At 36.3% G+C, this 26,295-nt stretch overlaps 2 protein-coding genes across 5 annotated transcripts in view; both read left to right on the top strand.

Annotated features, from left to right (window-relative positions):
• Window positions 1-3,211, top strand: part of LOC131678798 (short-chain dehydrogenase/reductase family 16C member 6) — a 74,891-nt gene extending 71,680 nt beyond the window's left edge. For all 4 annotated transcript variants that reach the window (XM_058959118.1, XM_058959121.1, XM_058959119.1 and 1 more), the window contains 2 exons: window positions 2,201-2,317; window positions 2,390-3,211. In XM_058959118.1, coding sequence (XP_058815101.1) covers window positions 2,201-2,317; window positions 2,390-2,609 — 337 coding nt within the window. In that variant the 3' untranslated portion in view covers window positions 2,610-3,211. The remainder of the gene's footprint in view (window positions 1-2,200; window positions 2,318-2,389) is intronic.
• Window positions 3,212-3,334: 123 nt separating this feature from the next.
• Window positions 3,335-16,097, top strand: LOC131678797 (integrin beta-nu). The gene is made up of 7 exons (XM_058959116.1): window positions 3,335-3,567; window positions 3,634-3,713; window positions 12,965-13,163; window positions 13,238-14,363; window positions 14,759-14,950; window positions 15,008-15,375; window positions 15,437-16,097. The coding sequence occupies exons 1-7, from the start codon at window positions 3,501-3,503 to the stop codon at window positions 15,784-15,786; spliced, it is 2,382 nt and encodes a 793-aa protein (XP_058815099.1). The 5' UTR covers window positions 3,335-3,500; the 3' UTR covers window positions 15,787-16,097.
• The last annotated feature ends 10,198 nt before the right edge of the window (window positions 16,098-26,295 follow it).

Below are 26,295 nucleotides of genomic sequence, written 5' to 3'. Positions count from 1 at the left end.
CCGGAGCCTCTCGGCAGTCTTTTGACTTGTGGCCTTCTTTCACGCTCCTTTTGTATAATTTGCTCCTGTCAGGTCCACTTCAGTTTCTTGCCAGGTGGCCGAGCTCTTGACACTTGAAGTACACTTCCGGTCGCTGAGAGACACTCAGTGGATATACGGACCATCCAACTTTGATCTTCCCGGTTTTTGGTGCTTTGTTTGCTGCTTTGACTGGAAACCTAACCGAAGCCGCTTGCGTACCGAAATGTCCCTTCCTCATTCGGACCGTTACCTGCACTTCTCCAAACTCGCACTGTTCTTTCAGAGCTTCTCTTAGCTCTTCTTCCGAGGATATTTCAACCAGGTCCTTACATTGGATGGTTGCCTCCGGGTACAGGACTCTCACATCCACCGCTGTATTCGTAACTTTCTCGGTGAGCTTCTTATAAGTAGAGCTGTTGGACTTCAGATCCTTGTTCAATTCCAAGATCATCTCTCCGGTGCGGGCGCCTGACTTTCTTAACGTCTGAGCCCAGTTCCTTAAGTACGGGGTTTATCCGCATTGCGTACGAGTCATCTTTAGCATTGACTATGAGTGCTTCACCTTTGTTTCGTCCCTTGAAGAGCTTTCGCTTTTCGGATCTATCCTTGTTGTTCGCCTTCCGTTTTACGCTGCCGACGACTTCCCATTTAATGTTTTTTTTTATCCACGTACCACTGTTTGCCTTATTTCCAAGGACTTCTTGGCCATCAACAACTTTTTTTCAGGGGTGGACGTAGCGTAGTTGGTAAATCGATTACCTAGTACGCTGCGTATCTGGGTTCGAGGCCCGACCCCGCACATAGGGTTAGAAATTTTTCTAATCCGAAGAGGCGAATGACCTTAAGGTTAAAAACTCTATAATCGAAAAAAAAACTCTTTTTTGGTTACTTCCGGTTTCTGCTCAAACGGCCAATCCGAGGTTTCCTTGTATCTTCAGGATCAGTGTCTTGATGTCCTTGTGCACATTACTCCTTTTGCGGACAAAGTTCTGCAGTTCGTCTACCAGTTTTTTAGCTATCGCTACTCTCGGCAAGCTTGGTATTTTCAATCAGGCGCTGCCCTCCTGCTTTCGCTGCTTCTGCTGGACCTCCTGTTGTTGAGGTTGCAGCTGCTGTTTTTCTCCTGGTCGTGCTGTTGTTGACTGGTTGGCTTTGTCGAGGTGGTGACCACTTTTGGCACCTACTTCATATGTGTGGGCTTCTTGCTACATTTTGTTGGGTCTTAACTTCGGGCCGCTATCTCCACTCGTTGTACATAGTCACCTCTCGTGATCCCATGATTATCTATATAAGCAGGAATGTCATGCTAGGGTTGACACTATACTTCATGGGGAGTAGTGTTCAGAGCACGATTGGCTTAAATTCGCGAAAAGTCCATCCGAGCCTAGTGCCATTAATTGGTAACGGAATGCAGTAGGTGTTAGCTCTACCGATTTTCCTATGACCTATTTCAGAATGACAGAAATCTAGTGGTACATTTCGAGGCCATTTTCCCGTCGATAAGCCCCGCTCAATTATGATACGTGTACCAAAATTATACCAATATTATTATCAAACTTTCCATTCCTTGCCACGAATTATTAATCGAGGTACATCCAGGTGTGCCGGGAACTTGGCATTATTTGCGAGGATCAATTTCGATGTATTTTATCGAGTCTCGATTTTGATTATCTATCCGACGAATGAGCCACGACTAAATAATCGATTTGCAGAGCAATTGCAATACCTTTCTACTGTGAAAGGTAAAAAAAATGCAAGATAAATGAAAGAAATAATTCCAAAAGATAAGGAAAGATGTGATACTTAGCTGAGCATGCAGCACCAGTAGTCAGCAACCACGCTATCGTTGATGGATTCCATTTTTCGCACAGGCTTAATCTATAAAACGACTGCAAAGAAGGGTATTGCCTTACGGTTCCTGTCCTCACACAAGCAGTATGAGATTATATATATAGTTGTTGCACTACGGTTAGAATCCAATTCTTTTCGGACGAGGTCGTTTAGATTTTTCTGAGGTGAAAAAATCTGTTCTCACGCTTTCCTTCGGAGAGAAGTACAACCGTTGGTCACCGGTCTATGAGTTAATGGGTTGATATCTAGTCCAGATAGTGGATTCGCCTCTCTGGCGTTATGCTTTATTTGAACAAGTGGTATAACTTGAGTATTTCCTTTCCTTCAGGTGGGTTCCAACGCTCAACTCTAATGACGTGGCTGACAAAATCATCGATGCCGTTCGAAGAAACGAGAAGTATGCCATAATACCAGGATACCTTCAGATAATGCTGGCTATCAAATGGTAATTATAGAGATACACCAAATATTTACCTGTGTTTGTCGGAAGCGCAACTTAAAAATCATTCATTTCCAGGATATTCCCGTGGGGTTGCAACTCAGGCTTCCTGCGACGGCTGGTTCCGGATGCTACGCCCCAGCACGCGGTCACTCCCTTGCCGACACCAAATGGAGTTAAAATGAACGATAGCAGTCATCCCTTATCGACGACGTCGTCCTCCTCGGCAGATAACAACAATACCAAAACATCATCCCTACTGGTCCATCGACTGTCCACCGGCGAGCGAGTCCTGTAGGAATCATGGACGCTGCAATCCTGCTTCTAGTTACTTAACTGAAAACTATCATCCATACGCTGCTATAAGTGCATTCGCAGGACTGACAGATTTATGAATGAGAAACGAAACTATGGAAATCGGTTCATCACCGGTTTTTCCTAACATGAGGCGTGTGAAGTTTTTAAAACAGTTTCAGTCAGCTTGTCGAGAGTAGGTGCGAACCAATGTGATTGCCTTTTAAGGAACGGAAATTATATTATTGAATAAATTGCAGGTTAGGTTTAAGGCTGGATCATCATTCCTATAAGTTGGGATAGTTAGCGGTAACGTAAGAACTACTAGTGTTAAGTCAATAAGAACTCCTAAAACTTCCTATTCCTGATGACGATATTTACTTCCAATAGATTTCAGAACAAATTTTGGCTGTTAAACTTTAGAAAAGTGTCTTGCTATCACCTCTCATTTATAGTTAGCACTTAGATTGAAGCATTCCAATTTGAAACTCTATAAATGTTCCTTGGAGCAATAGCGCATAAAAACTCCTCCTTCATCACGTTGCCCATTCTTTCCAATTGAGAGTAGAGTAGCTGTTTTAGTACAATAAAGTAACGTTAAACTTACCCTATTGCTGTCGTTCTGTGTGATTATTACCTGAAAGGCCCAAACGGATTGCTATGGCAACCGCTACTCATACTTTTACAGGTAGGTGAACAATTATAGCTGTTATCTTATCAGGTCAACCATCCAACGGCTTCGATATCGATGAATTCATCAAAAAAAAGTGTGGTTTCATTTATTCAGTTCTACTAATATAACGGGTTGAAGTAGTTGATCTAAAGTCAGTCCCGAGAAAATGTGATATATTTTATTTAAAAAATCGAGTTTCCCTTATTACCAATCTACATTACAATGGAATTAAAATATCTCATACCGGCATTCATGTTGGCGTTTTCAGCACACGGTGTCATTGGTCAAGGTAAATATGTTGAATTAGTAATAACTAATGGATGGGAGTTTGATAACACCTAATGGAATGTTTCAGGTTTATCGAAATGCTTTTTTCAAAAAACATGCGTCGAATGTTTGGATGCGGATTATTCTTGTGCCTGGTGTACAGATGAGGTTAGTATAGAATTTAACTATTAGCAAGCGAAAATCGAAAGAACATTGATCTGAAGAAACTCAGATTCTCTGTGACTTGGTTCTTATCTTTGCCGGTATATTTAAAATTATGCTGAAAGGAGATAAGGGTCGAGGTGTAGTAGCAGATAAGAAACGCATTGCCATCGATGCGTCCATGCTATTGGCCTCCCTCCTGATATATGAATCCGTTTTGAGTGCTAAAAGCCGGTTTGTTTGTAAACAAACAGCTGTATTGCTGTTATCAACGTTCATTGGAACTAGAGCAAGCAACGGTTATGGTTCAAGCAAAAGTTATATGCAGCAACAATTTGCTGATGATCTTTAGTTTGAATGATGGTAGTGGATCATTTCTATGCGCGTATATTGAACCAAGCCAAGGCGAATATATTGTCGTTTTCATTTGAGAACTCATATTCGAAACCATATTGATATTGAAGTCACTTTTGCATGAATATGGTTAGGTTTCACGCTAAACTTTGATTAACAAAGCTATTGTCCAGTGTCGCACAAAACAATAAGAGAACCTAAGAAAAAGGCAAAATACGATATTTTATAAGTTTTTTTTAACGTTTCGCGTTCCGCTCTTAAGCACATAACAGCCATCGCGACCACCATGTTCTCGGAATCAGAACTTCTGCTCTAACGGGATGACAAGCGTTTGCAATCGTTTTATTATTTATTTATTATTTATTTTCATAACTAATGTTTGCTTTTTTGGACTTAACTTAAAAGTAGGTTTTGTGGACTTATGCATAAATGGTTTTTACCAAATTCTTTAGGGAAAACGATATGTTCTATTTGATAGAATTCAAGTTGTTTTTACGCAAATCAATTTCTTTTCATTACTTGGCCTAGGGTTACCAAGTTGGTTGAGATCAAATTAAGCACATATTGCATTAAATGTTAAAGCCTGTTGTAATTAGAATTCGGACACATTACTAAAAGTTTTGTCTGGCTAGAGCACGAGATGTCCAGCAAATTCAAGCTTATTTTTGCTATAATTGCCCAAAAACCTATGATCTGACAAGTATTCTGCAGCTGCAGACACAAAACTAAGAGTTTCATCACCAAAAAAACAATGGACTCGAAGCTGTTTATGCTAGAGTGTCTGGAGAACGCCCATTGAAATTTTGGCTAGATTTGACTACCTACTATTATTTTCTAATCAAATCGCGCTCACTACATTCTATATCTGACGAGTAGCTGATACAGAATAATTAATCTCATCCGAATTCTAAGTAGAGCAGACTTTATTCATTTTTGAGTAAAGGAGTTTTTCTTTGCTTTGAGTCAGGTATACATGTAAGTAATTTTATCGACAAAAGTGTCCTTTATTATCCTTAATTTTAGTTTCAAACCAAGGCATATTTTAAAAATTTCAGATCAAATTTATTGCTAGAAAAAGAAACTTTTTGCTCATCATTCTAATTGGTCATTTACTCCCAATCCTATTGGAAGAAAATAATCAATAAAAATGATTCAAAATTTTCTTTCTCTAGGAATAAACTTGATCTGAAAAGTTTTGAAATATGTTTAGGTTTGAAATTAAAATTAAGGACACTTGCGGTAAAATAATGGACGTTATCAACTAAATTAAGGACATGTTATTTAAAATAAGAACGGTTAGTAATCCTACTAATTGACTAATCCAAAGTACGGCATGTTCTTAGTAATTGGGATGACGTACCATGATTCTTGTGTTCACTATTCTTTTTTATCGTAGTTTTTCGAGGTGAATTTTTAATAATCTGTTATTAGTTTTCTACAGAATCGAGATTCCAAAGATTTCAATGGCCACTTACTTACGCCAATTTTATGGTCCATTTTCGTTTACACTGGAACATTCATTTACGAACCAAGCTTAGGTTCGCAAAATGAATTAGTTCGTAAAAGTGTTCGTTTTTTGGTATTCAGTTCGTAAAAAGATTCGTTTCATATTCTTATTAAAATATGTTGGTTGAGCAATATTCTCGATAATCCTAACAATATGAATAGTTTTGGAACGAGCTTGACATATAAAAGTCAATGTTTGTATGTATATGATTTATAGACTCCCAAACGGCTTAACCGATTGCCGTAAAATACATAGTAGCAGAGTTAAAAATAATCGAAGCTCGTTTTGACGGCTGAAAATGAACCTGACGCGGCTCACGGTGAATAGAAAAAATATTCATTCAAATATCCAAGTTATTCATTCAGTTGAATATCGTACAATATATTCATTTCACTAATTATCTAGGAAAATGTTTTCAAATGCCGGTAAAGCATATGAAACAACAATCATCATCGCTTACATTGCGCCAGGGCCTACTTTAATGCATTTGATTCGTTGCTACACGGTCGCTTCGTGCAATAATCGGAGACGAATGAAAATCTGCATGGCTTGTTCGTTTGACATTTTCAGCTGCGTCACTGAATATTGAAAGTGAATGCGGCTGAATATCATCAATTTTTTATTCAATGAATTTGAATATTTTTAACTCTGCATAGTAGGCATTCGTCATGGAGCGTGTTTGTGTGCTATTGGTTGGGGATTATCTGCCCGTTAGATGGCGCTTCGAAACAAATTGTGTTTTCCTCCTATTTCGTTGGAAGTCGCAGCAACGCGCGATGGGTATTAGCTAGTTGATTATAAAAACGGATTTAGCGCGCAATTTTAAAATCTAAGATGGCTCTATTCTCGATAACCTTAACAATATGGGTATTTTTTAAACGCGCTTGCCAAGTAGATGATGGAAATGGATATTTGGAAACTTATTGATGCCCAAGATGGCATATTCCGGTTCAGTAATAGTTTCGGTAAGCCTAACAACATAAGTATTTTTGGAACAGACTTGACAAGTAGATGATGGAAATGGTAGTTATGGGCCATTTTGGAATCCAAAACGGCGGCTTCCAGTTAAGCGAAATTTTGTTTAACCGTAACCATTAGGTTATTTTTGAAATGGCCTGACGAGTAGATGACGAAAATCGATGAGAGCCCTCATATAGCAACTTTCGGTTGAGAAAAATTTTCGATAGCCATATTATCACTAATTACTATGTCTATATCTACTCTATAATTTCCCATTACGTAAATGCCCATATTGTTGAGGTTATTGGATTTTGAAACGGTTTCAGACATTGATTTCCGTTATGTACTTGTCAACCCCATTCCTAAAGCATTAATATTTTTACTTTTATAAAAAACTAATCAAAACCGGAAGTCGCCACCTTAGAGTTTCGAAATGGCTTCAGACATCGATTTCGGTCATCTACTCGTTAAGCCCATTCCAAAACTACTTATATTGTTGCGGTTATAGAGGAAGTCGTCATCGCCTGGCTTCAGGCTAGATATGTGCGCCAATGTATTTTTGATCTGTGGCGGCGTGAGCGAAATTTTTAACCGGCGGCGGTGATGTTGGCGGCATCACGCTATTGATATCGATCGGTGGCGGCGCGTCGGTCTGTAACGGCGTGTCCAATATTAACCCTATGTTACCAGCCTTGGCACCTCAATTCTTTTCCATATTTTTCGCTTCTATTGTAACAGATTTCGTAAAATTCAGGTGCTACTGACTTTGAAAATCTTTCTCAAGTAGGGCTTGGCTACAAGACAATTAACTTATGAGACCAGAGACTTGCCATCTGGTCCGCCACATCACACAGTGGCAGTGGCACTTAGAACAAAAGGTGGACTAAAGTCAAAACTTCCCCGTTCAAATAGGACGGATTTATGTAATTTTGGTGCGCAGCATTCGTTTTTGATTTTAAAACATATTAAAAATAAACATTAGGGTGATTAGGGTGTCTCAAAAATATCTCTTTTATCGAAGAGTTTCTTAAAAAAATTTGGGTATAAAATATATTAGAAATCATCTTTTAATTTTTTTAGGGTGGATCGAGATTGAGTATTTTGTCTTTACAAGTACAGTCGTGATTCGCTGGTTGGGTCACAGCCTTGTATAACTAACGAATTTAATTCGCTAGTTGGAGCGACTGACAAATGTCAAAAACTCTCCAAATGCATCTGTTCACATCATTAAATATTGTCAGATTGATTGTCAAAGTCAATTCGACATGAGATTTTGGCGTTCAGATGCTTTTTAGTTGGACAATGGTCCAACTAGCGGAGGTCCAACTAAAAAGTAGTCCAGTTAAAAAGTGTACAACCAGCGAATCACAACTGTATAATGATTTTTTCAATAGTAATTATGGTAAGCTGAGTTTATTTTCAATGTTGAAACGAATTGTTGTACATTTCATTATTGTGCTTCAGAAATGATTATTTAGTTTTGACGGATCAAATAAGATGTGTTCGAATAATTTTTGAACGTTAAATTCATTATTGGAATTTCTTGATTTAAAAACTACATTTTCTTTAATTTTTAAAACATAACTCTTGTGCGTCTTAGTGGAATATTTAATTATATTCACTAATCAACTGGATGGTTAACGAATTTTTTCTTCGCAGGGGTTTAAGTAACTTAGGTGGCTTATTCAATATTTTTCATAAAACATAAATTTAAAATCCTTTTTCTCGCGTATATGGTTCATTTAAAGTGGTCTTATTTTACCCAAGTAACCAATAAGCATTATAACGTAGCCAAATATTTGCTTTAAATCCACATATAAAGCAGTCTTATAGAGCCGTAAATCCCTAGATACTGATATAATGCCGGTATTATGCCAGAAAAGGCGATATATAGTGCTATTACTGTGCAAAGATTGACAGCTCGTTTTTGCAGCACTAATGCTATTATATAGCACCAGCGTACAAATGTTAAATTTGAAAGCCTAATATTGGCACTACTAATGCTATTAAAAAGCTTCAGTTGGCTGTCATTGTCCGCCATGCTTTTAAAACCATTTCTTATGTTTCCTTTCGGTATTTTAAAATAATGTTATATAATATATAATAAATTTTTTTTGTTTATGTAATAAAAATGTTCTGTTTAAAACCGTAATTGTAATGAATATCCTTAATGAGTTTTCTTTCTCACATGATATGATTTTTTTACGAAAATTACCTTTAGTAAATCTCGAACTGAGGTACCTTGCCTTGTCCTTCACCGAGGGGCAAGCACTAAATCTTCAATACGACACAGTGCCAAAAGTCTTACATAATTAGTTACTGTAAGTATCATGAAGTACCATAAAGTACATTAAATACCGCAAAGATTTAAAAAAGTACGTGTCAAATTCATTGTACTTGAATTATTGAAACTATTTTAGGTACAGCGCCTTCGTACTTTAAATACGCAAAAAATTTCATTTACCGTCAAAGTGTACTTCAAATACTTTAAGTATTTGATTGATATTAATTACATTAAGTACCTTATTAAGTGCAACGGCAGTATTTTTAAATGCTTTCATTATTTACTTTAATTATGTTCAAAATACGCTGGTATTTTCAATACGACGCACTCAAACCAGCTAGTGCTTACCCCCCGTCCTTCACGCTAAGTGCGCTGCTTTTGCTCCCTGGACTATATTGCATATGTTCGATTAAAATGAAATATGCCGAATATAATCTTCAAGAAGAGTTGCATAGCACATAAACCCACAGCATTACAATAGCATTATATCGGCTTTTTATTTGCTCTATAATGGCACTAAATGCACTTGTAAAACTTACATGCTTTAAAGATCCTTGAAGCATGTACGCGTTATATCAGCTTTATATACGCATATGGAGCAAGCGATAATGCTATATGTCGGCTGTGTAGTTATGCATTATTGTTGCTAATATAGAGCTTTATCGTATTGTTAATGCTGTAAAGGAGTTTCAATGCAAATGTATAGCCAATATAGTGCAACGGATTAATGCTTATAGTTCAGGTATTGCATTTATCGCTCATATGAGTAAATGCGCCCGGATAGTTTGCTACTGCGACAATAAAAACTCACATTTTCACGCGAAAAGTTATTGGCACTCACACAACTTCTCCGGATAAATACAACGTGTTATTTCTCCGGATAAATAAAACAGCCGGAGAATGAGTGAATGAGTTTATCACAGTATCCTTTTTGCGCTCGCTGCTTTGCTGTCGTTATTCCAAAACACGAAAAAACAAGTCTATCATACTTCTTTGCCGGTTTTCTTTGTAATTAAGTGTATTTTTTGAAGTTTTTATTGATTTCCACGAAATTAAAACTTTATCACCTTCTCCGGTGAGAAGGAAAAAGTCAAATAAATTTTATCCGGAAAATCATTCTCACGTTATTTGTGGAGACAGAGAATTTTGCGACTCATCTTATCTCGGAAAAGTTGGACATCGGATAAATAAGCTTCTTATAGCGTGAGTGAGAGAGAATTACAATGCGTCAAGTTACTTGGATAATTTGAGAATATCACTTACCCTTAAGATAAGTCAGTACTACACAAATTATGATTAAAATAGGTTTACCAACTGACTAGAACTCAATTGTATTCACTCAATTTGCGTAAGTTAAAAAGAAAGAGTTCCTGAAACATTTAATGGCATATTTCAGCAGGTTGAAAACATTTGCTGAATACCTTCAGCATCTAAGAAACCACTCTTTCTACTCGGCTTCTCTTCTTTAATCACTATAGTAAAACACTCATAGATCATGCTCTTACTGCTATTTGAAAGTTGTGCATGTATTCGTATCATTATTCTAGTTTCAAATTTAATGTCACCAATAACCAAGCGTCTCAATCCATTTTTTTATATTTTGACTGCTTATTGCAACTTTTCGCAGCTTTTCTTTTAATGAGAAAATTAAAAGGTTTCGAATGAGTATGGTGCGATCGCGGGTATTCACGGACGTCGTTGTTGTTATCGCATTTGAAGTTCGAATTCTTTAAAATTAACTATCCAATAAATAACTTATTTTTGGTGATTTTACGATGTAGTTTAATCACATGGATAAGTCACCTAAAATCTCACCAAAATGTCTTTGATAGCTCAGCTGATACGAGAATCATTCCTATGAGAAATATTGTTCACGCACGAAAAAAAAATTGTTCATTATTTTTAAAAACAATATTCATGATTTCGTAAAATGCATCGTTTACGAAATTCGCACTCAAACTCCCGAAATCATAAATAATAAACCTCGCATTCATAAGAGTATTTGAATTTTAACAAAAGTAGCTCACGCAAAAATGTATGACGTTGCACTTGAATTTCTAGTATGGTTACTGTTAATGAAGTTTTTTTATGATTCTAGTACATATTACACATTGCACCTTTATTTTCGCTATTAATGTTATAATATGCGACGATTCCATTTAAAGCCATATTTGCTTCAGATACCACTGGTAAAACAATCCTTCTGTATCCAGCAAACAGGAAACAATCAGCAGTGCGGCCAAATTAAAACATAAGAGATTTTATTTCCATCGGTACAGAAAATTTTTCTCGTGACAATGCAGTGTTTGATATGAAACTAGTTACTAGTTATTACCAATTTTAGCACTCGTGGTTATTTCATGTATGTCATGTTTATGTTTGTTTGGATCTGGTGAAAATAGTAGAATGATTCGTTTTACTAATCATGCGATGGTATCAACGATCAGCATAACTACATTTTTTTCGATGCAATGGAATATAAGGCGTTGTGTTGATTTTTTTCGGTGGGGTGAAATTTGGCACTCCGAAGAGGCCATTTTCATTTATACATTTATGCTGGAACATTTCTGCTAAGTAAGTATTAGATAGATGTTTAAGGAACTACATACACTGATACATAATTCTAAAAAAGTTTAGACGTTCATTTAAAAATTGTCCCAAAAACAGTGTTGTCCTCTCCCTAATAGGACCAATCTCATTACCTTATACAGATACATCGGGTCCAATCTATTCTCATAAAATTTTTAGCTTCGTTGGTTTGATATAACTTACAATGCATCCACTGATTCAGACCCGTGCGCAAGGGGAGGGTTTTGATGGTTCAAACACAGACTAACAGACATAACACTCGAAAACAATGCTTCACCCGCTTTAACGATTATTTTAAATATAATTGACTGTGGCCACATTTGCAATTATGAGATAGAGCACTAGTGAAAAATTGTTCCCAAATCTGAAGGGTAACCCACCATCAAATGAGTGTTTGGGACCATGAATAAAAGGTGGAGCTAGTGTTTTGAGAAAATTGTTTTTTAGGAAATTTCTTCCTAGTGTCATGTCTGTTAGTCTGTGGTTCAAACCTCTCCCATGAGGGTTTTGAATTACTTTTAAAAATATATTAACTACCTGTTCATGAAAAAAATATACCGCGAGCCGTTTTGACACACAAAATGTCATTTGAGTCCGGTCCCTCCAGAGACGAGTCGTTGAAGAAACCAAGGAACCAACCTTGCCATGGTAATTGTAAAGTGATGTAAGTCAAGCTGGTCGGCAGCTATGGATCGGTTCACGTTTCTGCCAGTGTCGATATTAGCAACAGACTGTTGTCAACAGTGGCGAGTAGACCAGTTACATAGCAAAGTCGGTCAGCGGGAGCTAAATCGAAGAAAATCGAGAAATCGTATTCTGGAGAAATTTTACCGCCGATGATCTCTCCGCTGGAGTGGCTGACATGTAAATGGCTCGCGAAAATGGCATCGGGAGAAATACCGCAGCTAAGGAACTCTCAGCACCAGCCAGAAGATACATAGGAACAAGTAGTGCTAGATACAAGAGGTTTTGGTTTAGCCGGTAGGCTTAACTACTACGAACCTATTCGGCACTCCCTCGAGCTAGCAGGCAGCGGTGTCTGTTGAAGATTTCTTCACGACAACAGACATTTACTCAATTTGTTGAACTGAGTCTATTGGTACACAAGATTCGGCAAAAAATATCAAAGTTTGAGGATTTCTACACCTTTCTTTTATAAAAAATGTAAACAAAAATCAAAACCATCCCTTTGAGAATTTTCTGCACATGGGCCTGCACTGATTATTTATGTATATTATTTTGTAGAAGCTTATAAATGAGTGAGTCCCTTTTTAATCCGCCATAAAACTTTATTTTTTGTCGATGAAAAGAAATCTTGAGATACGAGCTCGGATACAAATTTCAAACATTTCAATTTTATGTATCTATCAAACGGTGCCCTCGTTGTATGACAGAATGAGATAAATTGGTTTTGAATTTGTATGATAATATATTGGAAACGTTGGTGTAATTCTAATCGTGTACGCTTTTGGAATTGTTTCCAATACAAAACTTTTAGGAAAATTTGCACTAAGCCGAAAATACGGTATAATCACATGATCGTGTAACACAATTTCTTTGTAGAGCTACGGAATGTACAAATCCCGCTGTATGACCCTAAGTGACCTTAGGGCATCCAACTGCAGTGAAGACAAAATCGAAACAAATGCAAATTTCAGTCGGCTAACAATCATCCGAAATGAGCCCCTTCGAGACTACGATCGGGTAAAGCTAGAAGCTACCCAAATCAGTCCTCAACGAGTGAAGATCCAGCTTGGAAAGCGTATGTTCATTTCGAATTAAACCATCCACCCGAACCGTTCAAGTACCAATTTGCTACCATTTCTTCACTTCCAGTCGAACCACACACGTTCCAGTTCACCTACAAACCGGCTAAGAACTACCCACTGGATTTGTACTACCTTATGGATCTCACCTGGTCCATGAAGGATGACAGGGACACCCTGATCAACATGGGCGATCAGTTGGCGAAAGCACTGGCAAATCTGACGGAAAACTACCGGCTCGGATTCGGTAGTTTCATCGACAAACCGATCATGCCGTTTGTGCAAACCGAAGAGCACCGATTGGAGAATCCGTGCAGTTCCGAAAAGCAGGTTTGCGAACCAACGTACGGGTTCCGGCACCGATTGCAGATAACCCAAAACATCGCTGGATTTATCGAGAAACTGAAGACAAGTAATGTTTCGGCGAATCTGGATAATTTAGAGGGTGGTTTGGATGCCCTGATGCAAGTGCTTGTGTGTGATAGTCGCATTGGCTGGGGTTCCAACACGAGAAAGATTGTCATTTTGGCTACCAACGGGTTCATGCATATGGCTGGAGATGGACTGCTGGCTGGGATCAGCGAGAGAAACGATAAGCAGTGTCATCTGTCGGACGATGGGGAGTACCTGGGGACCCTGGATTATGATTATCCATCGCTAGAGGAGATTTATAGGGTTTTGGGGAAGTCAAAAACTGCGGTCATATTTGCTGTCACCGATGAATTGCAGGACTACTACAGATCGATGAGAGATCTTATGGCAGAGTTCACCAGTGTGGGTTTGCTGCAGGATGATTCATCGAACATTCTACAGCTGGTTGATACGGGATACCGAGATTTCGTGAAAAGAGTTGAGTTCACTGACAATGCTCCCACCTACATGCAACTTTCGTACAAGACGGATTGTGGTGGGATCTACAAAGCTCCACAACCGGTAAATAAGTGCGATAACGTTGAAATTGGAAAGGAGTATAATTTCTTCGTGGAGGTTCGACTGGTGGATTATCCACCGGATTCGGTGACAAATTTGACAGTGAAAATTGAGGAAGCGCTTATCAGCAATGAAGGCGTTCTACTGGATATCGACATCAGGCAGCATTGCCAGTGTGAGCTAAATTATGAACCAGTAAGCGGGAGTGATGTTTGCAGAGGTAATGGAGATTATTCCTGCGGTATGTGCAACTGTCATTTAGGATGGTAAGTTAGCTCAGACGTTTCAATCGCAGAGAACGGACATCCATGTACCAACAAACTTGTGAAATTTTTGTACGAAAACTTATTAAAACATTAGCGTCGCTATATCAGAACATCGCTACCTGTAAGAATAAGCCGCAAAATGGACGTCTGTTCTCAGTCATTTAAGGTTGCACAGAGAATGGGCAAAAATCGAAAACGAAAAAAGCAGTTTTTTCCACACCGTTTGTTAGATCTTCATAAAAATCGATCAGCTTATGTATAATGTTGTTGCAGTACTGCTGATTAATTTTTATGAAGATCTAACACACGGTGGGGAAAAAAACTGTTTTTTTTCGTTTTCGATTTTTGCCCCTTCTCTGTTCAACCTTAATGTTCTTTAAAAAATTTATCCGCAGGATCGGTAAAACATGCGAATGTAACTTGCAGAACTTTGATACCAGTGTTGACCTTCTCAATCAATGCCGCGAAGAGGGAGAACTCGACGAACTGGGGCCGGTGTGCTCGGATCGCGGCGAATGCATTTGTGGGCAGTGTTTGTGTAATCCGGGATACGAAGGACCGCATTGCGAGTGTTCAGAATGCATTCCGTAGGAAAATAACAGAATCTGCAAGCAAACGATAAAACCATTTTTGTTTATTTCTAGACTTTCGGGAGTAATCTGCAGTAACCATGGTGAATGTGACTGCGGCGCCTGCAGTTGCTACAATGGCTGGTCCGGGGATGAATGCGATTGCTCGACCGATCAAAGTACATGCAAGGCCCCTCACAAAGACGAAAAAATTTGCTCCGGACGGGGTGAATGCGTCTGTGGGCGGTGTCTTTGTAGCGAGTCCTATTTTGGACCGTACTGTGAAGCTATGGCCGGTTCGGAATCCGAACTTTGCTCCTACTACGATGATTGTGTGCGGTGTGCGATTCACAAGAAACTGGGCGAAAAATGTGACAACTTAGAGCTAGAGTGCAAGACCAAGCTAGGATTGTACAGTGCGGAGTTTTTTGATACCCTTGAAGGTACAAATTCTAATAAATTCACCAGATTTTCAGTTCATTTCCCCTAATTATTTAATTCCAGACATGCTAAACTGTACGGCTCGAATTACTCATGACGAATTGATTTGCGATTACAAATACACCTACGGATTTGAAAATCGGCAAACTCTGCTCAAGATTTTGAACCAGAACTGCACTAGAACGAACGTGATGGCCGCAGGTTTTTATATCGGCATCCTAACCGTATTTCTAGGCCTCATCTTAGCATTTGCTTTTAAACTGAAAATTTATTTGGAAGATCGTCGGTTGTACCAGAGGTTTGAGAAAGAACAGCAAAACGAGACATCGTACGAGCTGCAGAGCCCGCTGTACAAATCACCAATCTCGAGCTTTACGGTGCCAAAAGAGATGGCTGATAGCGAGTTGAAGTGAACGAAGTGAACGCCTTACTGTAGGCAATGGTAACGTGTCTTACTGATTAAACTTTTATGACTACAGTGACACCCGCGTTAGAGGCATTTTTAAATTCCAATGCTTTGCAAACTAAAAAAAAACATTCTAATACTGTCCTAGAGAAATGATTGAATTGTAGGTCATTTTCTGTTTGATTAATTTACTTCTGCTCAAATGACCCATTAATAATTAGTAATGTAACGTGCTACTCCACATTTCTTCGAAAACTCTGAAAATATCATTGATAGATGGAAATGCAGTGCATGACACGCTAACTACTAGTGGTTAATCGAATAAGATAAATTTCATAAATAAATATTTTAATACATGTGATTAATCACACATATGTTTATTTGTTTTGATTTTTTCTCTCGAAAGGTTCGCGCTGAATATTGTTTCTTTTCGAGATATTCTACATTCAGGGTCGCAGAGAGGGAGGACGTGGTGTTTCTTCACGGGCCCGGCATCGTAGAGGGGTAGACTTTGAAGGTAGAAGAAATTTATTTTGAGAAATATTATTTCAATAACAATTTATTCACAATGAAATTAGAATTTTAATAGGTGGTATAATTTAATTAGCTTGCCTAAATTCTATATTGCAGTATGTTGGAAAACAACTACATGATTTTCTCAAATGGCCTGCGTTAAGCCAAACCGAGCTAAGCGCCATAACTTTTTTCGTGTATTTTTCGTACCAAAATTAATTTTTCGATAACTTATCATTTACATAGAAAGTTAAAGAACACTGGCTTGCTTTCGTTTGCTATTTGGGTTCCCAAAACATAACAGATATTAGAGTTCCTGGTGCTACATTGGATGCTGAAGCGATTTTAGATAAAGTACCTCAAAATGGCGCTTGGTCCTCTTTGGCTTAACACAGGCCTAATAAAAGATCAAACATTTCATGGCATAATCAATGTTGGTGATTTTCTGAAGCATCATGAGATTTTTTTTGGCTTCGTAAGAATTTTTTAAATGGGAAAAAATGTTTCTCTCTAAAAGTACGTATTTTCAATTATAGAAATTATGATGACGTCGTAAGTGGTTTTATGGACGATAACAGAATGAAGGTGTCGCAAACGATGAGACCAAACTGAACTGTGGCCAAAGGTTCATCCTTTCATCCTGCCAAAAACAGAAATTACCAAACATGGCATAATTTCTATAATAAAGTTAAACCTAAGGTGTATTAAAGTATATAATACATGTAAAACTAGTCAAAATAAACCTTTGAAACTTAGAACTTAAAAACGATTTTAAGGGAAGGATACTTTCTTGTAAATTGTGATTTAGACCGACTAGTTATTTAAAAAGATTGTGCTTTTGAGTTCCGCGCTCTCGAACAATTTATTTTGATTCGTATTTTTCTAAATAATTCGAAACTTTACAATCTGTGACTGGGTTTCAAAACACAGTGATTCAATTTTTTGCTTAGGCTTTACGGTTAAAATAGAGTCATTAATCCAATTGAGATTACCTATCATTTCAGGACTATATGTGACTTCTATTTATACCTATTTTAAACCGTCGTAACTACTGCCTTAATCATACAAGTATCTATTAGAAAGAAGAAGAAAATTCAGAAACCTTATTTTAGAGTGCTCTATTGGTCAAATAAGACTCGAGAAACGAGTTCTGAATAACTCCACACGAAAGAACATTAAAATCGACGTAGAAAACGATCCAGAGTAATTTTTCGTGTTCACTTGGAAACGATTTTTTTAATAAGAGAACCCGAAAGTTTTTTTCCATTTCTAACTAACTTGGTCAATTCTTACAAAAGAAATGTATAGGAATTTCTTATAAAAGAAATGTATAGGATTCGCTCAAACTTTGAAAACTTTTTCCGAGGCCCGGAGGGCCGAGTCTCATATACTAATCGATTCAGATCGACAAATTGAGACAATGTCTGTATGTGTGTATATATGTATGTACAAAATGTCATGTAATTATCTCAGCAATGGCTGAACCGATGTTAACAAAACTAGTTTCAAATGAAAGGCCTAACGTTACCATTTGACACTTTAATTTTTGTTTTTCGATATGTTGTTTATTTTCTGAGATATGAGTGATCTTGTCAAAACAAGACGGGTTTTAAGCGAATAACTTTCGAATAAAGCGATCACGTCGCACAAACTAGATAGAAGTGAAAAGCTTATGAAAATACCTTTCTAACAAGATATAGATTGTTAAAATCCGTTTACGAGCGGCGCTTTTTTCAGCTCATACATCTTTTTAGTTTCTCCATTTTAATAATTTTACTATTTTTCAGATTTATTCATTCAATCCAAATTATTTATTTGACACAATTTATTTTTTTCAATTTATTTATAACTTTTTAACATCGCCTTATTTTTCATTTTAATCAATTCATTTTCTTCTTCATGTTATTCATTTAATCAATTCTATTCGTTTCAGTTATTTGATTCGTTTTTTTTCATTTTATTCAATTCATTTACTTTTTTATTAGTTTTATTCTTTTCATTCATTCCAATTATTTTATTCATTTTATACATTTCATTCATTTGATTCATTGTTTTCACTGGATTCCATAAATTCGTTCTATTCATTTGATTTGTTTCATAGGATTCATTTGATTTAATTGATTCGTTTGATTCATTTGATTCATTTTGTTTATTTCTTTAATTTTAATATTTCATAATCAGTCATTTCCCTTATTTATTTTATTCAATTTGTTAGTTTGAGTCAATTTAATTTATTTAATTAATTTTATAACTATTTTTAAATAATGACTATTTTTTTATTTAATGAGCTAATCCAATTTGATTTATGTATTTTATTAATTTGATTTATACAAATCATTGTACTCATTTTATGAATTTGAAAACGTTTTGCTTCGCATTTTTTGCTTTATTTTTTTTATTTGGTTCGTTTTATTGATTTTCTATATTCTATTCAGTTTATTTGAGGTTTTATTTGTGCAGGACCAGAAACTGCAAACTAATAAAAGAGTTCTGCATGTGTAAGAAATGTCTCATCTCACTGCTAGGTGGATTAGGTTGGTTTTTTAATATAGTTTGCTTCATATGTTCCTTTTTTCTATTTTTACTATTTTGCTTCTTTTTTAAATTCTGTAACTATGTTACTGGCTAGCACAAGCATGCGACTTACTTTTGACTATAACCTCGGGGTGTACCTATCTGCTTCGTTTCTTCTCCGTCGGCCGCCGTTTCGCGCCGACCCGAGTTCGCGCCACTTTCCTCGGGCCAAACGCCAAGAGCAAGGCGCACTGTGCGAGGGGATTGCTGGAAGAATGCGTTGTTTTGGCTTTGGTAGCGACACTCGATATTTGAAACGGCGTGACAATTCGTCCCATGTTTTTGCTTGTCCATTTTTTTCAATTCCTCTCATCTTTTCATGTTTTCCTATTTTTTTCATTTTATCTATCATTTTATTTGCTTCTTTTTCAACTGTTGATTTAAATTTATTTAATTTATTTAACAAAAATCTTATTTTCTATATTTTTTCGCATTTTTTTCATATTTTCCAATCAATCTACTTTAGTATTTTCTCTATCCGCCCTTTTTCCATATTTTTCATTTTTATGTTTCTCTCACTCTGTTAAAAAATCATTTTTTTAATTTTTTTTCTGTTTTATTTTTTTAGTTGTGTGTTTATCTGTTTTACTTTTATCAGTTTTCAAATTTATGCTTGACATCTTAACATAGTAGGCAAGCTCTTGTCTGTGCTTTTTATTTTCGCTCTTGGTTTTCCCCGGTTTCTCGGTTTGATCAATTATACCTGGACGGCACATTCAGTTAAGTACCACCACTATTTTAAATTTCCATTTTTCTCTTTTCTTTTATTCTGCACTGAGCGGTACCCCCGTGCAAAAAAGACTTCCCCTGAGATGGATCAGTAGTTCCTGATCCCCACGTCAGCGATCATCTGGCAATCGTAATTAACATTGCTAACGGTTCAGGGCAGAGTGCGACTTCAAGCTGACACGAAACATCTCTGATGCTGATTTCGTTTTTAGAATCGAGTCGCTCTAGGTTCGCTCTGAGCTGTCACTTTTGTATGGATTTTGTAAATATTAGAGCGAACCTAGGGCGACTCTGATCTAAAACCGAAATCAGCATAAGTCAACAAACACGGAACCTACAGCACAAACATTACACGCATATCGCGGTGTGTCTTCCAGTTCGAGGAAGACCGCATGGTATCTCAGTACGCTTCCTGATTAAGACCCTCCGATTCTGTAATAGTAATTTTACAATTACCGTTGATTCTCTGAAACTGAAAGTTAATATCTCCCCCTGTCAGCTTTTTCCACCCTCTCTCCCCAGATGTCTCTGATATCCAGATGAAGGAATAAACCCCCCCCCCCCCTCTCTGAATATCTTCCCAAAACTTGTCCGCTGTCTTCACTCGTTTTTGTTGATCTATCCAAAAACTCGTCAAGAAATGCCCAACAGTGCTACTACTCATAAAATTAGCCCTAATTAACCCTCCCTCCCCTAATTTTACTAAAATTGAATCACTCCCTCTAGTTATTCCTAGTTTCAACATGATTGTAAAATATTTTGATTAGTTAATAATTATTTGCTCCAATAATCTCCCTGTTAAAAAATCCTTAAAATCATTACCATAAAAAAACATACTAAATTACCCCCCATAAACTTGCGAAATATATATATATATATATATATATATATATATATATATATATATATATATATATATATATATATATATATATATATATATATATATATATATATATATATATATATATATATATATATATATATATATATATATATATATATATATATATATATATATATATATATATATATATATATATATATATATATATATATATATATATATATATATATATATATATATATATTATCCCCTCTTGTATATGTATAAGTTAGCTGTAATTTTTTTAATAATTAAATGTGTAATCTCCTTGTCTTAAAAATTTGAAATATAAAACAGAAAAAGTGGCACCTTTAAGCTAACGCAACCGCAAAATTTATCCCTTTTGTATGGATTTTTGCCTTTCTCAATAGAAAGGTATTGCAATTGCTCTGAAAACCGACTTTTGAACGGAGGCCCGGAGGGCCGAGTGACATATACCATTCGATTCAGTTCGTCGAGTTCGGCAAATGTCTGTGTGTATGTATGTGTGTATGCATGTATGTGTGTATGTATGTATGTGTGTGTATGTGCGTATGTGTGTGTGTATGTGACCAAAAATGTCACTCATTTTTCTCAGAGATGGCTGAACCGATTTTGACAAACTTAGTCTCAAATGAAAGGTGCAACGTTCCCATAGGCTGCTATTGAATTTCTAATGGATCCGACTTCCGGTTCCGGAATTACAGGGTGATGAGTACGAACACGCAGAAAATGTCGATTTTAATAAATTCTGCAATGAATGTATAAAGGTGAAAATTTTTGCAAAATATGACCAAAACTGCTTCGATTTGTAGTATTAGGTCACTAACATCTATTCAAAGTCTATTTGGCCACATTGGCCACCATCATCGGTTCCGGAAGCCCCGGCGGAAGTATCTAAATTCAGAATAACAATCACATCGGTTTCTCGGAGATGGCTAAACCGATTCGACTAAACTTGGCCTCAAATGAAAGCTATTGCGTCCCCGTAAATGGCTATTTAATTTCATCCCGATCCGACTTCCGGTTCCGGAGTTACAGGTTGGGGCGTGCGATCACATAGCAAATTGTTATTCAAACCGATACTCCGATGAAAGCAAAAAAGGTAAAAATTTCGCTAAAATGTCTCTCAAACAACTTAAATTTGCTGTTCTAGGTCACCGAAGGCCAACCAAACTTTCGTTGACTACATTGACCACCATAGACGGTTCCGGAAGTGCCCGGGAAAAGCGGCCATCTTTCAAAATTTACGAACTCACATCAGTTTCCCGGAAATGGTTAGGCCGATTTTCACAAACTTAGTCCCAAATAATAGCTATAATATCCCCATAGATGTCAATAAAATTTCGTACGGATCGCTTATATGGGTCCGGAAATATAGACTAAATCGTCCGGTCACATATGAAATTCCCATATAAGCCGGAACTCAAATTTTTTTTCAAAGGGGGGACCTCATGAAATTTCAGAAATCGAATTCGTATTTTTGATGCCAAACATCTTTAAAATGCATGAAACGTCGAGATTTTAGGTTATCTCGAAAAAATTTTTTTTTATAAAAATCGACTTTTTGGGACTTTCGCCGATTTCGCACCTTTTTTCAGTTCAATATTACCGTGGCTGTTTTTTCTTTTACAAAATTTTAGAACTCGAATAATGATTTCTTTTCTTGTATATTTGTCATGTCATGTATAATAATAAAATGTAATATTTGCATTTGAAAGCTTTTAATGAATATAAACAACGCAAACATTCTCGTGTTCATGATTGAGAAAGGCACAATTGCACCGCTAGGTGGATTAAAACATGTTTTTTTTTATTTTTATTTACTGCAATCTTTATCTAACATTTTCATTTTTACTCTTCGAAACCATTTTGATTTTACATATTTCCTATGATTTTGGATTTTTGGTTATTTTTTTATTTTGATAATAGAGGTTTTAGTCTTTCTTAGGGTAATTTACCTCTTATTGGGTTAGAGTAACCGCTTTTGGAAAAATCTCTAAGCTTGGAATCGAACCCAGGTGAGCTGCGTACAAGGCAATACATTTACCAACTACACTATGCCCGTCCCCCATTGTGTTATTTTACCTAGTCCGCGATTTTTTCTTCAATCTTTTCCGTCCAATTACTTCCATTTAGTTCCATTTATATTATTACATTATACTTCTAAATTAGTTCATTTGGAAAAAAATTAGCCCATGTCTGGATTTTTATGGATATTTTATTTTTATCTGTTTGTTCCATTCTTTCTTTATCATTTCTTCAATTTAGAAATACTTTTAACATTTTTTCCATTTTCCTGTTTTATTCTTTCCCTTTTCCCTTTTTGTGTTACCAATATTTATAGTTCAAACATTTTGTATTATTGTTATGTCTACGCCTAACTCGGTAGATCCATTTTGCTCACTTCTATAGTTATTTCATTTTTTGTACCTTTGTTTTCATACTTTTGAAGTGTTAATTTCTCTTCCTTTGTGTGGTTTTTCCTATTTTCCATCCTTATATTTTATTGCGCATTTTGTCGTTTACCCGTTTTTAATAATTTTAACTATTTGGCAATATTTTCTTATTTCTTAAATTTTAACCCAATTTTACTTTGTCATTCCCTTCGTTTAATTTGTTTTCTTCAATTATTCAATCTGTTTTATTTTGCTATTTCTTCAATTTTTTCTACATGCTATCAAATTTTAACTTTTCCTTTGTCTTAATTTTGTCCACTTTCTGTTGTTTCTCCGCTTTGGATTCTTTTTTTCTATTTTTGATATTGGTCTTAAACTATTTGCATTATTTTTTTTTTTGGTGGATGTCTACGTAGACTGATTTTTTGTTATTCTCGCATTATTAATCATAAAGGGAATTTTAAATGAGTTGTGTTCAACATACTAGTCGATTCAGCTAGGTGTAGTTATGCAGACACTTCGAAGCTAGTACACTCAAGTTTTTTTTTACGCGGTTTTTTTTGCGCGGTATTTTTTTGCGCGGTATTTTTTTACGCGGTTTTTTTTTACGCGGATTTTGAAATTTACGCGGTTTTCATTTACGCGGATTTTGAAATTTACGCGGTTTTCATTTACGCGGTTTTTGAAATTTACGCGGTTTTCATTTACGCGGTTTTTGAAATTTACGCGGTTTTCATTTACGCGGTTTTTGAAATTTACACGGTATCCATCAATGAGGTTCCCTTTATCGCGGATTCTTAAATTTAAGTGGTCTTCATTTACGCGGATTTTGAAATTTACGCGGTTTTCATTTACGCGGATTTTGAAATTTACGCGGTTTTCATTTACGCGGATTTTGAAATTTACGCGGTTTTCATTTACGCGGATTTTGAAATTTACGCGGTTTTCATTTACGCGGATTTTGAAATTTACGCGGTTTTCATTTACGCGGTTTTCATTTACGCGGCTCGTATCCCCCGCGTAAAAAAAACCTGAGTGTACACAATTGAAGTAACTACTCTTTAGGTGACCACTCAACCCAGAACCTAGATAATTTTTTGAATAAATCAACAAACCGACACATTGTTACTTTTTGCGCATATTTAAATATCTCATAAAAAATCTGTGAAAAAACACAAAATGACAGTTCTAAAGAGGATCTTCCAAACTTCATCTCCGCGGAAGATTTGAAGATTTGGCTGTGAAAATCCTGCAGTCGGGAATTATCATCTGAGACACCACTTTTTTGGGAAACCGAACCGTTTAAATATATTACAACACATTTTTCTTCAATATTTTTTACTGCTTTAATTTGAATTGAGTGGTTTATCTGAGAGAGTGTTCACCTCTGCGCTAAAATGCCCTTCTGGGGAGGGGCCATATTTCCGACAATTTTCAATGTTTTTTTAATGCAACTAGTTTTTATTTTCTTCGATAGTACTACCAACTACAATTGTGTTTCACTTTTTCAAACAAAATTTTCGCGATGCAATATTTCTTCTTTGTGAAGAACAATTTTGGTAAAAGCTATTTTTTCTCCATTAAGGAAAACATTGTTCAAAACCATCTTGGCGCGCGAAGAGCACAAAACCTTGAACTACATAACTAATTTAGTTCAATTTGCGTTTTGACTTCGTCTCATCAAAATCCGGCATTAACTTAGTGACAGGACTAAGCTAGCGCCAGATTAACGCTAGCTACAAAAAAACGGAGACACAATATGTGTTTCTGAGCAAACTCCTAGTCAAGCGTGATGTTCCGCAAGAAAAGAATGCATTTTAAGCTGATAAGAAATAATGAAATCGAAATATTTGATTTTTTAAAAACAATCACGTCTTTTTGTGAAATTTTAGGTAGTTATTCGAGCTTATCCAAAACAAAATTCAGTTCACTGACAATAAAATCCGCAAGGCTGCATCACTTCATCGATAACCAACTGATAAGCATAAGCCAGTATAAACAAACGATGACCAGACTGCTTCATGTATAGACTTGCATTCCGCTTTCTTTCTTATCATGTGTGCCATCCCCATTTTCTAACAACTGCTTGCGAATAGATGTAAATTTTGAATAAAGAGAAAACCGAGAATAGGATAAGTAGCCCGAATAGAAATGTACGGTAACAAAACCATAATTTCAACAGTAATTTTACAATAAATAGAGTAACATTAAGTATTTCACAAAAATAGAAGAACAACATACTTTAACGTTTCAACAATGCAAAATGTTTCAATGTAAAATACAGGTTGCAAATTGCATAAAAAGGAGTGTGTCTATAAAACTTAACATTAACAAATCCATTATGTCTGTACATTTTTTCAGAAGTAGTGAAAATGAATGCTAACTTCTTGCTGAACTGTAAAATGCTACATAAACCTCTATTGTACATCTTTTGGTAGAACTCTGTCGAATACGAATTACCAATGGCTATCGCTTAACTTGATACATGCAATAAACTATACAAAACTGCTCTTATAGGAATGGCTAGAAGTTTTGGTTGAGTGCGGCGGAAAAGGTTGTTTGAAACTATCATCATTGAGCTTTTTGTTTTCCCGTCCCATTCCCGATTTCTGGAGCTTCTATTTAAATCGACATTTCTACACTAAGTGACTCTCTTTGTTTACTTTCTCTTTCGATTTTTACGGCGTCACTATAGCACTTTTAACTTATTTCACAGCACAGATCGAAAGACGATGGCTTTGACTAGCATATTATCGACGACTGAGACTGGCAACTCTCTAACAGAATCTGGAGACAGTAACAGCAACGCCACTTGCGGGCAAAGGTAGTACTTCTCATAGTGATGCACACACACACTTATACACTTTTACATTAAGCTTCCTACCTTCCTTCAATAGAGACGCTGTAACCTCTGTCGCTTCTCGTTTGTATTGGGGAAGGAAAGAGATATCAGTCTTTTTAATATGAAGTAATAATATTATTCAAATAGTTGAGGGATAAATGTTAAAGCGACCGAATTGTTAACAGAAGAGAAAGTAATGGGAGTCACTCGTTGTATGTCTTTTGAAAAAAAAACCTCTAGATTTATCCTTTATTCCGGTTATTGAAGGATTAGGGGAAGATGGGGTAAAACGCACCCGCTAAGGAAATATGATCATAACTAAGCTATAGAACATCAATTGGGAAAATTTGAATGATAATGCGTGTAGACAAGATTTTCCTCCGTAATCAAAATCATAATGCTTGGCAAAATATTCAAAAACATGAAAATAATTAAATTTTTCAAAATTATTAAAAATCACCTTTTGAAAAATAACCGGGGCAAAACGCACCTGTGTGGGGGCAAAATGCACCACAACAACGGGGCATAATGCACTACAACAACGGGGTAGAATGCACCGCAACAACGGGGCATAATGCTCGGCCAACAAGCAAG

The sequence above is a fragment of the Topomyia yanbarensis genome, chromosome 2, assembly GCF_030247195.1.
Source record: "Topomyia yanbarensis strain Yona2022 chromosome 2, ASM3024719v1, whole genome shotgun sequence".
NCBI classification, from domain to species: Eukaryota; Metazoa; Arthropoda; class Insecta; order Diptera; family Culicidae; genus Topomyia; species Topomyia yanbarensis.
This window is presented reverse-complemented; position numbering and strand designations above follow the sequence as displayed.

Excerpts from the sequence above, each read along its gene's own strand:
- LOC131678797 (XM_058959116.1), top strand. The coding sequence starts at position 3,501 with ATGGAATTAAAATATCTCATACCGGCATTCATGTTGGCGTTTTCAGCA. Across the intron at positions 3,714-12,964 it reads GTGCCTGGTGTACAGATGAG|AGCTACGGAATGTACAAATC; the intron begins GTTAGTATAGAA and ends ATTTCTTTGTAG. Across the intron at positions 13,164-13,237 it reads GAAGATCCAGCTTGGAAAGC|TCGAACCACACACGTTCCAG; the intron begins GTATGTTCATTT and ends CTTCACTTCCAG.